The 12702-nt window shown below is 32.7% G+C and overlaps 1 protein-coding gene across 1 annotated transcript; it reads left to right on the forward strand.

The window, feature by feature from the left end:
* Positions 1-5897: 5897 nt before the first annotated feature.
* Positions 5898-7737, forward strand: LOC113763209 (premnaspirodiene oxygenase-like). The gene is made up of 2 exons (XM_027306953.1): positions 5898-6809; positions 7114-7737. The coding sequence occupies exons 1-2, from the start codon at positions 5898-5900 to the stop codon at positions 7735-7737; spliced, it is 1536 nt and encodes a 511-aa protein (XP_027162754.1).
* Positions 7738-12702: the final 4965 nt, after the last annotated feature.

The raw sequence follows: 12702 nt of genomic DNA on the forward strand, positions 1-12702 counted from the left end.
CTTAAAAGAGAAGAATGCAACATAATAGGTATGGGGGAGTAAGATTCATGACTCAATTTTCCTTTCTATAGAGGACATGAGAGCGTGCTAAGGTTAAGAAATTATACTCGTTCATTTCTCATATTTGAAGGGTGACCCTCCCAATCTAGTCAGGCGAATGGACTAGCCTATCTCTAATTTTCTAAATGAAATGCAAATCTAAATGTCATGTTTCGCACATATAGGGATAAGTGAGATAATATATAGGAAATATCATGCAAGATGAGAAAATATCCTAAAAATGAAAAATATGTATGAAATGTAATGAATGGCAAATAATGTGAATCTAGTGCGAAAACGGTCTAAATGGTCTAGCATTAGATTAGTCCATTTCTACAAATCTTCACCAGCGTTGGACTAATGAGAAATCGGAGAGAATTGCTACAACTAGCGTTGGACTAGTGTGGTGACGTCATACATTTATTATAACTAAATAAATCATATAAAATATAATTAAAATTAAAGTAAGTAAACACATAAAACATATAGAGCACACAACATAAGTATAATATTTAGATACAAAGACCCTAAATAAAACAAATAAACACATCAGCACACAAGCATGCAAGCATACAAGCAAAAAAACGCACACAAAAACCTAATTATTATATTTGGGGTCCTAACTACAATCTAAGGGGGAATTTGAAAAAATAATAACCTAATTATTACATTTATCTAACTAATTACATTTTTGGCAAAATTAAAACTTATCTATTATATAGTCTAACTAAATACATGTCTTGAGCATCTATCTATTACAATTTGAGATTAAATGCCTCTTGAATAATCATCAAAATTAAATAAAATAAATGAAACTTAAAATGAATAAAATGAGTAATTAAAAGAAAAAGCACTCAAAGCATGCAATTACATATAAAAAAAAATACATAGGAGCACATAAGAGGATTAAAAATAATGAAAGAAGCTATATTCCTTGAAATAGTGGTTAAATGAGGTTAGATTTGTCCTAGTTATACTCCAAAATCAACAAAATGGTCGAGATACCAATTTAATTAACAAATAAATGATAAAGAAGTGAAAATAAATATGAAATCTACCAATTAAAACGTTTAAATGAAGTATAATTAACAATTAAAGAAAATAAACAACTTATATTTAAGAAATCAAAATTGTTAGGGACCTAATTATAAAAATTAAGAAATTTTTGAGATCAAATTAGAATTATTACAAACATTATAGGTTACAATTAAATAAAAATAAAGTTTAGGGACCAAGTTGAAATTAAATTAGGAACCTAATTGAAATAAATCCAAAGTTTTTAGGGCCATAATAAAATACTTGGAAGTCAGGGACCAGATCGCAATAAACGGCATCAGATTTCTTGAGATAAAAGGCCATTTGGGCCATTTTTATTTCTGCTTTGGGTCAAAGCCTCCCAAGCCCAGCGAAAAGTCCAAGGAAAAATGCATTGCCAACCCATAATTTTAACCAAACAAACCAAACCGAAAATTCATGGGCTTTGGCTTCCAATCCCCAGTCAAAGGCCAATCAGAAATAACTAAAACCCACTTACAAAAACCCAAACAAAATAACCCAAATTCAATTCTAATCTGATTTTACTAAACCCAACAAACCATTAAATCACCCAAAAAAATTAAGACCTAACTATGTCCTATCACCCAGAAATAATTTTCTTAAAAAACATATTTAAGCATGCAAAAGAGGATTAAAACTTAACAGGGGGAAAATGATTCAAATGCAAGAATTTTGGGCTATAATGAAATTATGTAAAAATTAAGGGCTCTAAGTGAAATTTTCTGAAAATCCCATGTATCCGGTTCGAAGAAAGCTTTGCTTCTCCGCAACTTTTTGGGTTTTCATATCAAACGGAGGGGACAAAATCCAAGCAAGCATCAAACTTTCAAATCAAGAAAACAATATTACGCAACCCTATCATCAACACCCAGCCCTACTACATGAATATCCTATCTTTAATCAAAATTATAGCAAGAACCTGAGCTAATGATACACAAAAGGAAGAATAATATCAAAAGAAGAAACGGCAAACACAAGTATAGGAAAGCTTTGACAAATTGGTATGGATTTAGGCTTATATGGAGAAGAATTGAGCAAAAGGGGTTACCTTTGATGAGAAGATGCAATAAAACACGAGGAGAGATGAATCGAAAAGCGAGGAAGTGAAGCTAAGAGCTTCTTGGATCTACTTCAAGAGCTGACAGTGCAGCAACTTCGGACCCAAATTAATCAACCTTAGAGGTGTTTTCCCTGAATTTTCAACACAAAAGTTCTTTTCCTACATCTATAGAGTATCCAGAAATCAAGAATCGATCAAAAACAAGTCGAGACGAAGAAGAAAATGGCCTCTGAATAGGGCTGCCCGCTCAGCCCTGGCTCAAGTTCTTACAAAAATTTTCTGCACTTTTTCTTCCTCTCCTTCTCTCTGTTTTCTCCTTTTTCACTCTGTGTTTTCCTTTTCCGCCACCTCTCACTCTTGTTCTCTCTAAGGCTGCGTTTTTGGAGCCTTTTTATAGGAACAAAAACCCCCCCAACCTTAAGAAGAATGGTGTAGATGAGCTTGTTTTTCTTCAGAAATCATGAGCCATTGGATGATTTTTTCTTCTGGAATTTTCCTTGCTAATGATTGGGATGAGGTGGCCATGGTTTGCGGAAAAGGAAAAAAAGAAAATAACGAGTGCAATTGATGCAAAAAAAATGGCCTGCTGCCATCTTGTACTGGAGCTCATTGCTAGTTTCTTCGTACAAAGAAGAAGAAACCTTTTTTTTTTCTTTTTACAAAATTTGATTTAATAAAAAATTTTCTTGTTTTTTCTTTTCTGCCTAATTTTCTAGAAAAGGAATTGAAATGATTTTTCTCAAGAAATAGAAATGAAACAAAATAAATTAAAGTAAATAAAATTTAAACTAAAAATAAACAAAAATAAAAATAAAATAAAATAATAAAATTTTAATGTCTACAATAGTTAATATAAGCAACCACTGACATGATCAACTAATCTAACATCAGCTACTAAGAGCTAGTGAACTGTCATCAATTACAATAAGGACAAGGCCTGTTTAAATCAAAGAGTAAAATCAATCTACATTGAGAGGCCCCAGCTAAAACAAAGTTTCCAGTTTTCTTTGGTTCTTGGAATCCTTCATCATTGGCAACTGCTTTCCAGATGGTTCCCATAATTATGCGGAATTAGCATATTAGCAAGCCTAATTTCATGGGGTAATGTTATTTGCACTCCCCATGTATTATTTGTTAATGAGACAATTTTATCCCCTTCCTAATTTTTTCTCCTTGCCTATGAGTTAACTTTATTAGATTTTCTCTTACATTCTAAAACCAATCAATTATTCCATTATACATTAAAATGGCTAATTTAAAATTTCATTAATATGTATTATGTAATTTTCTACAAAATTTCAAGAAATTATATGATATCAAAGATCAATCTAGCAATGTAATATGAACAGATTCCAAACTTCAAGCCCAAAAAAAAAAAAAAATCTAAGTTTCAAAGATGACCAAAAACTAAGTATAACTACAATGTCTCATGAATATGATACTAATACTTCAAAAAGTCTACTGAGAATAGCTCATATAGCCATAAAATTAAAAAAGAAGTGAAACTTTCTAATATTATTTCATAAAAAGGATAACAGCATCTAGTATCTAGATGATGCAATGGAACCTCAATTGTGCTTATAAAAAATCTGAAAAATTGAAATTGAAATAAGAATATGAAAAATAAATTAAAAACAATTACGTAAATTTAAAAAAAGAGAAGCAAAAATTAATTTTTTTTACCTTTTGGACACATACGACAACTTGTGCCCCACTTCTTTGCATGTGAACATAAGATAGGGTAGGAGAAGAAATTATGGCATGGATAATATGGTCTCGTCAAGATGAAAATGGGGTAGTGGGAGTGCAAATAACATTACCCTTTTATGGTGAAAAACTCTAAAATTTCTTTCCCCCCACAATTTATAAACCACTGCTCCTAAGGCCAGCTTCCTTCAAATGCCAAAACCTCATGAAAATTTAATTTAACTACCGTTGCAGTTTTAAATAAATAACATCTAAAATATCATTTACAGATCAATTACATTATTCCATTTTATAAGCCCATCTCTACAGTCCCATATTAATCGTATTGCATTACACTAAAGGACATTTGGTCTTTGAAATTTCTTGGCACATTTTATGATGAAATTCAAATAGCAAGAGCAAATTTATTTCTTCGCTAAGTTTCTATTAATTCCTTGATTTAGAATTTTGATGGAAATTGTATTGTTTAAAAGCTGATTCTAGATTGAAATTATATTTAATTTAACTAATTTAAATTATATTTGTCTAGACCCATCCCAAATTTGTCCTGCCTATATTAGTCCATAGCAAATATGGGTATGTTAGGCAAACCCCATATCTACATTTCCATATTAATCCCAAGTGTTACCCTCTCATCCTGCCCAATTTGCTGTCATTTCCCACGTACCAAAAAGAAAAGATGCTGACAACCTATAATGCACCCATAATGCCTTTCAGCGGCAATGTTGTGTGTTGCACTTAATGCATTGACTGTGATTCAACATTATTTAAATGGAATGGCCAACTCAGTATCAAAAAGTAGGGGAGGAAAAAGATTTACCTATCTCATACGAATCTTTCCGTTCTTCTATTTTCTGTTTCTTTCTTGTCGAAATTAAACTTTGATTCCATTCCAAGGTTAATCCAACTTTGCCACATCACACTTGGGAGTAATCACACTTTGCCGTCAATGCCCCAAAAGCACATAAAAATTTTCTTCTAATTTTGCCCACGGGACCCTTCCTTCTTCAAGAAAAAAATCATCAAACCTCCTATAGTGCAGGTGAAAATTCTCGCAGAGCTAATGGCTTTAAAGTGTTAGCCTAATATTTCACATTATTTGCCCAAAAAGCACCATTTTTTTGTATGTTAATTGAAGCCTTGTTTACCACACAGCTACATACTTGTAATCTTCCAAAATTAGATAAGTTTAATTAAGGTTGTGTTGACATCATGGTAGGAATTTACAAACTTTTAGATCATACCATTTCGACTATTCAGATATTAAAACATATATGAACATGTTATACATAAGGGTAAATTACACTTTACCTCTTGTGATTTAGCGTTTTTCTACGTAACCCTCCTATACTTGCAAAAGCTATGCACGACTCCTTCGTAATTTGTATTAAAGTATTAAAGTCATAGAATTTGCGATCAGTAGCAGAGTAGACTTTTGTGAAGATGAAAATTATTTGTTAACCACAAAGGGGTTATGTATAAATTTTAAAAAGCAGAAGAGGATTATGTATAAATTTTGAAAATCATAAGGGGGTTGTATGGTAAAAAACTATACCATAAGAGGATAAAATGTCATGTATATTACGTTTATATATGTTGGCCACTTTAGTCATTTTAGCTTTTAAACAAGGATAATCTCGACATTTCAGCTAGTTTCGTTATAGAGGATCATTTTCGTTAATTTGACATTTTAGTTCAAACTACGATAAAGTTATATATAACTTTTGAAACTATAAATATTAAATCCCAAGTGGTAATGTGTAATTTACCCTATACATAAAGTGCAATTATTATTATTATTTCTTGAGCAAAATATAAAGTGCAATTATTGGTAGGTGGGGGTCTCAATCATCCACTACCTAATTGAGCACAACTTTTTGTCCCATTATCAAGAATTATCATCTAAATGTTTATTCTAAGCATCCATATCCAAATAAGTAATACTCCTAGGATTTACAAAGCTTTTACTACCATTTTTTCATCTATTTATACTGGGAGGAGAATTATCCAGCATCTACTTCTGTCTTTGCTCCAAATGGAGATGCAGTTGCATTTCTTCTCCATTAATGCTTTCTTTCTCCTACTACTTGTGCTATTCTTTCTAGTTAAACAACTCAAGATACAGAAAAGTTCAGGAAATGCTCAAAAGTTGCCCCCAAGACCAAATAAGCTCCCCTTCATTGGGAATTTGCACCAATTGTTAGGTTCACTCCCTCATCAGTCACTCAAGAAACTGGCAGATAAATATGGACCTTTGATGCACTTGCAGCTTGGTGAACTTTCAACAATCATCGTATCATCGCCAAAATTGGCAAAAGAAGTTCTGCAAACAAATAGTCTTGCATTTGCTAATAGGCCACAGCTTCTTGTGGCTAAGATAATTCAATACAACAACTTGGGTGTTTCTTTTTGTCCATACGGTGATTACTGGAGACAAATGCGACAAATTTACATTATGGAACTCCTTAGCGCGAAAAGCGTACAATCTTTTTTTAGTATAATGGAGGATGAACTTTCTTATTTGGTTGGATCGATTGAGGCAGAGGAGGGTAGACCCTTTACTTTGAACCAAAAAATAGTGTCATATTTGAACAAAACAATTTTTAGGGCAACAGTTGGGAGAGTATGCAAAGACCAAGGGGCATTAATTCTGGCAGCCAAAGAGGTATCATCACTAGCTGGGATTTTCAACATTGCAGATCTCTTCCCCTCGCTCAAAATTCTTCAACTTGTCAGTGGATTGAAGCCAAAATTGGACAAGCTATGGAGAAAACTTGATGTTATCTTGGATGATATTGTCAATGACCATGAAAAGAGCATGATCGATAAGCAGGGTGGAAATAGTGCGATGGAGGAGGAAGATGTAGTGGATGTTCTTTTAAAGCTGAAGGAGATCAATGACTTTCAGTTTCCTGTCACCAAGGACAGCATCAAGGCTATTATTTTTGTAAGACTTTAAACAAGAGCATGACTAGTTATTTTGCTTTATAGATTAATCTAATTCTGCATAAGGTTCCTATGCACCAATTTCTATTTTTCACTTTAAATTAGAGCATGACTTCAGTTTTCCTCCAGCTCCATAAAAAATATGAGTAATAAGGGTCATTTGCAACATGGCAGTTACTTTAGGTTGATAGGTGAGTGAAATTAGTCTTATTTTCTATATAATCTTCACTCTTTAGTTTATCGTCTAGATATTAACTCAAATTGCTTAAGGATGATCTCATTTATTTGCCGCGTTGAGCACACAGGAATTGTCTGTAGCAGGAACGGCAACTTCATCAGTCCTAGTGGAATGGGCCATGTCTGAAATGCTGAAAAATCCAAGAATAATGGCTAAGGCACAATCTGAAGTAAGGCAAGCCTTCAAGGCAAAGAAAAGAATTTGTGGGGATGATATCCAGGGTTTAAAGTATCTAAAATGGGTGATAAAGGAAACTCTAAGACTACACCCTCCAGGTCCTCTGTTAGCCCCAAGAGAATGCAGAGAAGAATGCACAATTTCAGGTTACAATATACCAATTAACACAGTAACTATAGTAAATGCATGGGCGATTGGAAGAGATCCCGAGTACTGGAATGATCCTGAGAAGTTTAATCCAGAGAGATTTAGCGATAAAGCTATTGATTTTAGAGGAAACAATTTCGAGCTCATACCATTCGGTGCAGGAAAAAGAATGTGTCCAGGCATATCTTATGGTGTAACAAATGTTGAGCTTGTGCTTGCCAATTTACTCTACCACTTTGACTGGAAACTGCCTCAAGGAATCAACCCTCAAGACTTAGACATGACTGAGGTATTTGGTGCTTCAGCTGGAAGAAAAAATAACCTGTATCTGGATGCAAAAATCTACATTCCGTCCAATGATCATTGATGTCTTTTAGTATTGAAATGAAATAATATCTCATACGCTTGTTTCAATTTCTGTTAATCCACAAAAAGATTAGAACAAATAACTTTTTCAGTCCAAATGGTCGAGCCTATATATTGCAAGTACTTGATTAGCAAAGAAATCAAGGGCAAAGTTTAGAGCAACGAAATGGGGCTCCACGGATTTTTGTTGCACAACTTTTTCTAGTGCATGCAAAAGGCTAACTTGCACAACTTTTTCTTTTTAGCTGATCATTTTTCATAAAGAGGAAACGGTAAAATAAACAGCCAGACAAATACCAAATTTCAACCATTTACAGATACAAGCAAAACAATCCCAAAAAAGATTAAAAAAAAATCAGCTCAGCCTAGTTGACTAAATAGATATCTTTTGCTTCACACCCCAATTTCTTCTGGTTCTTCCATTCCGTGATTCTCCAATATCTTAAGCTAAGCTGATAAATATAACTAAGTCATTTGGATAGAGGTAATGGTGACAATTTGACATGATATCACTCTTTGAGATCAGTTTGCAACTGCTATCTTCACAAATATTTTATTTGGCTAAGGGTGCATTTAATAAAATTGAAATCTGAAAACTAAAATATGAATCTAAAATCTGAAGTCTGAATTCATTAAGTTATTGAATTGTTAAGTATTAAATCAAATACATTTGAGTGTATATCACATTCTGTGCTAAATGAATAGTTTATCACTTATTTTTGAAAACAAGTTTTGTTTAAGAAATTCAGTGCCGTTTAATTAATTTAGATGTTTAATATTTTGTTATCAAATGCATCGGAACATATTAAAATTTGAATATATTAAGTTTAAGTACTAAATTGGGTTATTAAAGAGGGTTTAAGTCTAACTAACAAGCAAGCGACCAACTTAGGGTGCGTTTGATAAAACTGAAGTTTGAAATCTGAAATCTGAAGTCTAAATCCATTAAGTTATTAGATTGTTAAGTATTAAATCTAATACATTTAAGTGCATATCACATTCAATGATAAGTTAATAGCTTATCACTTAATTTTGGGAGCAAGTTTTGCCTAGAAAATTCAGTGCTACTTAATTAATTCAGATGTTCAATTTTTCGTTATCCATATGTTAAGATTCTAATTCATTAAATTTAAGTGCTGAATTGGGTTATCAAACAGGATCTTAGTCCTTATTTTCCATTCCAGCTTTTCTCCCCAAACTTTTCGAAGGCCCATAAATCTGAAACCAGAAAAAAAGGAAAAAAATAAAAGACAAAAATCCTTTCCATTAAGGAAATTAAACGCTAATAAAAGACAAAATTTCTCTACTTTTTGCAATCATTTCAAGTATATTTACACCAACGGAAGTGGAGATCTCATTCTTATCAACTTTGCCTTTCAATATTTTTAAAATTCTCTTTCTTATCTATATTGGCCCCTCTAAAATTTTTAACGTGTCTTTCTTATTTGCATTAGCCTCCCTTAATAAATTAAAAAATCTTAATTCTTACGCTTCGCTTCACAGGAGTGTTGGATCTAATCAAGGCTGGTTAATGATGTAAATCCAAGAACAAACTCTTTTGACGTTTTTAAAATACCACTACATTATAGCACAACTTAGATGCCACAACATAGTAGACATAACAGAAAAATTATATTTAATCTAAGTGTCTTTTGGTTGTAAATTTATTATGATTATATTTGATAAAGTGTCAAAAATTGAATCCCCTCACCCTAGGATCTTGACTTCACTACTGTTCAAAAGGCCTATCATTACAATTGACTATTAACTTTTTCTTCGAGAATTTGTACTAGCTGTCTATAATTAAATTTCGTCTACAGTCGCAAGATACTTAAGTAGGTCCTTTTTGGTTGGACGGACGTACAATATCTTTTTGCGTCGGAAAATATTCTTTGCAATTTATTGGTTTATTTTTTTAGTGTTGGGATGATAATTTCAATTTCCATAGAGTTATGTTTTTTGAATAATGTTCATTTTCAAAAATTATAGTCTGGATTATACGTATATCCATAAAACTGACGTACCAGTTCTAAAGAGAATTTGACATGTAATACTGGGGAATAATGTAAAAGTTGTTATGAATGGAAATTAGTCTTTTAAAAAAATTATTAGGTGCTTACTTTTTATACTTTTTTTATCACTAAGTGCCCCATGAGGAGGGAAAAGGGACTGCACAGAAATGGGAAGTGGGGAATAACTTTAGTAACAGATAATATAGAATTTTGTATCTAATTACTACATGCAACCTTTTAATTGTGTGGATAATTGTTTCACGTTAGATTTTGTAGATAGCATGCTTTTATTTGGATTCTATTGAACTAGCATGATGCATTCTTGTGTGACATAACAAAAAGAATAAGTGATTAATTGTTGAGGAGTATTAAGTTTGTGCAACGTGTTAATTCTCTTAACAATGAACTTAAACTTTGCCCAATCCAAATTTTGTGAAATTATTAAATTGCAGATTTAGCGACCATTATTAGTATGATTGAAATCTATCCAGCCCCAGAAAATATTATTGAATATTGTTAAGGCTCAATAATAAATAAAAATGAAGAATAATATCTCACCGTAATATGTACAGCCCTAGAACATATTTACATCTTATGTTTCGTATCCCCTTAATATCTCACTTGGAAAGTACTTATTAACGATTTCTCCACGGACTCTGAACCAAATTAGCAATCATATATAGGTATTCTGAGCATGTAAACTATAATTTCATTTTAATCTTCGTATAACAACGTAAGCTTTCCACTCCACAATATGTAACTAGATTTGCTTAAAATAGGATTAATGTGAAAAGAGCACGGAGCATCTCCTACCAATGGAACTTCCGTCCAAAATCCTTTCTTTCTTTCTTTCCCTAGCCATCATTTCACCCTTAGTCAAGCAAAAGAAAGGATCCCAAGTAGATACTGCCACCATCTCCATGGAAGCTGCCTTTGATCGGAAACATGCATCATTTGATGGCTACCCCTCCCCATGGACCTCTCAGAAAATAGTATCAGAAACATGGACCTCTAATGCACCTTCAGCTTGGTGAAGTTTCTTCAATCATTATTGTTGCATTTTTTTTTTCAAATGTAAGTAGAGATCCTGAATCCGAGACCTTTTACTTACACTTCTTCCTGCATATCACTTCACTCATCCCATCCCCCCAATTTTCTGCATTGATGTTTTGCTACTGGAGCACAAGCAAACTTACACCAATTACGTTCCTGATTGTGTTACTAATTTTTTTGCTGAGCATGCATTGATAAATATTATGAAAGTGATACAATTGAGCTAAGAAATGTAGAGAGCGCGGCTGACGTCCTGATTGACAAACAGCCAATTGTTGTTCGCATATAGAAAAGTTTACCATTTAGCATCTGTCAAGTTAAAGGGGGTGATTGTTGTTTTTCAAAGTACAAAGGGTTGTACGAGTATTTATTGGAAAATAGAACAAGTTAAAGGGGGTAATTGTAGGTTATTGCAAAATAGAACAACAATCAGACTTCGATTTTTTCGTCTCTTTCTTACCACGAGAATTATGAACTAGTGGGTAAATTGTCGCGCCACATTTTTTGAAAATAGATTTTTAGTGCCGAAAAAATGAGTTTTTGATTTTTAGAAAATAAAAAAAAGAGCCTAAAATGGGACTTAAAATATGCGATAGTTTAGACCCAAAATAATAGTTTAAAAATGGTTTTTTAAAAAAAATAGGAGTCGCCACTTGATATCGAGTTTAGGTGTACCAAGTCACTTAAAAAAATGTATTTTTAAATAAATAAATAAAACCCATTTTAAATGACTCCAGGTCATTGAAAATTAGAAAAAAGAGTTCAGAAGTCATGGTTAAAAAAAGGGAAGACAAAGATTTGATAGGTTCAAACTTAAAGCACCCTTTCAACCTAACGAAAGTTAGTTGCGAGATTTAGTCAAAAATTTTCTTAATCTAACCTATAAAATTTATCGTATTAGAATACTTCTATATGGATGTGAATCTAGGTCTAGGGGGTATCGGGAGGGTCGGAATATCTCTTCAAAATTTAATTAATGCAAATCATATTAATTGCGATGCCCAAGAATGATTCTTTGAAGAACTCACGAATATACAAAAGATGAGACTCGAAGAAGAGGAAAAAATTATAACATATAAATATACGTGTCCTAAAAAAGGAATGCAACATAACGGGTATGGGAGACTAAGATTTGTAACTCAATTTTCTTTTTTATAGAGAGGATACGAGCGTGTTAAGATTAAGAAGTCATACTCATTCGTTTTCTATATTTGAAGGGTAACTCTACTAATCTAGTCCAGCAAATGAACTAACTTATTTCTAATTTCCTAAATGGAATGCAAGTCTAAATGTCATATTTTGTGCACATAGGGATTAGGGAGATAATATATAGTGGGAAGATCATGCAAGATGAGAAAAGATCTTTAAAATGAAAAACATATATGAAATACGATGAATGTCATGCAAAAAATGTGAATCTAGCACGAAAATGGCCTAAAGGGTTTAGCGTTGGACTAACCCATTTCTAGAAACTCTCACTAGCGTTGGACTAGTAAGAAATCGGGGAGAAAGACCACAAGTAGCATTAGATTAATGTGGTGACGTTAGGGGTGCTGTCGAGTCGAGTCGAGCTCGAGTAGTGCACTACTCGTGCTCGACTCGAGGCAAAATAACTAAGCTCGGATTCGAACTCGAGCTCGTCAAGCTTTTAAAACTCGAGTTCGAGCTCGAGTTTAATTAAATGTAATTAATTCAAATCAAGCTCAATCGAGCTTATTCGAGCTCAATCAAGCCTAATCAAGCTCAAGTAATAAAAATTAATATTTTATATATAATTTTAAATAAAGAATATTATTGACATTTCACAATAATAAAAATAAAAATATATATTATAAAAAGTTCGATAGAGCTCGTCGAGCTCTCGAGTATCATATTTCCAAGATTGAGCTCGACTCGATAGC

This window comes from Coffea eugenioides, chromosome 2 (genome assembly GCF_003713205.1).
Source record: "Coffea eugenioides isolate CCC68of chromosome 2, Ceug_1.0, whole genome shotgun sequence".
NCBI lineage: Eukaryota > Viridiplantae > Streptophyta > Magnoliopsida > Gentianales > Rubiaceae > Coffea > Coffea eugenioides.

Bases quoted from the DNA above. Each gene is read 5' to 3' on its own strand.
- LOC113763209 (XM_027306953.1), top strand. From the start codon at position 5,898: ATGGAGATGCAGTTGCATTTCTTCTCCATTAATGCTTTCTTTCTCCTA. The intron at 6,810-7,113 runs GTAAGACTTTAA...TTGAGCACACAG, and splicing joins GCATCAAGGCTATTATTTTT to GAATTGTCTGTAGCAGGAAC.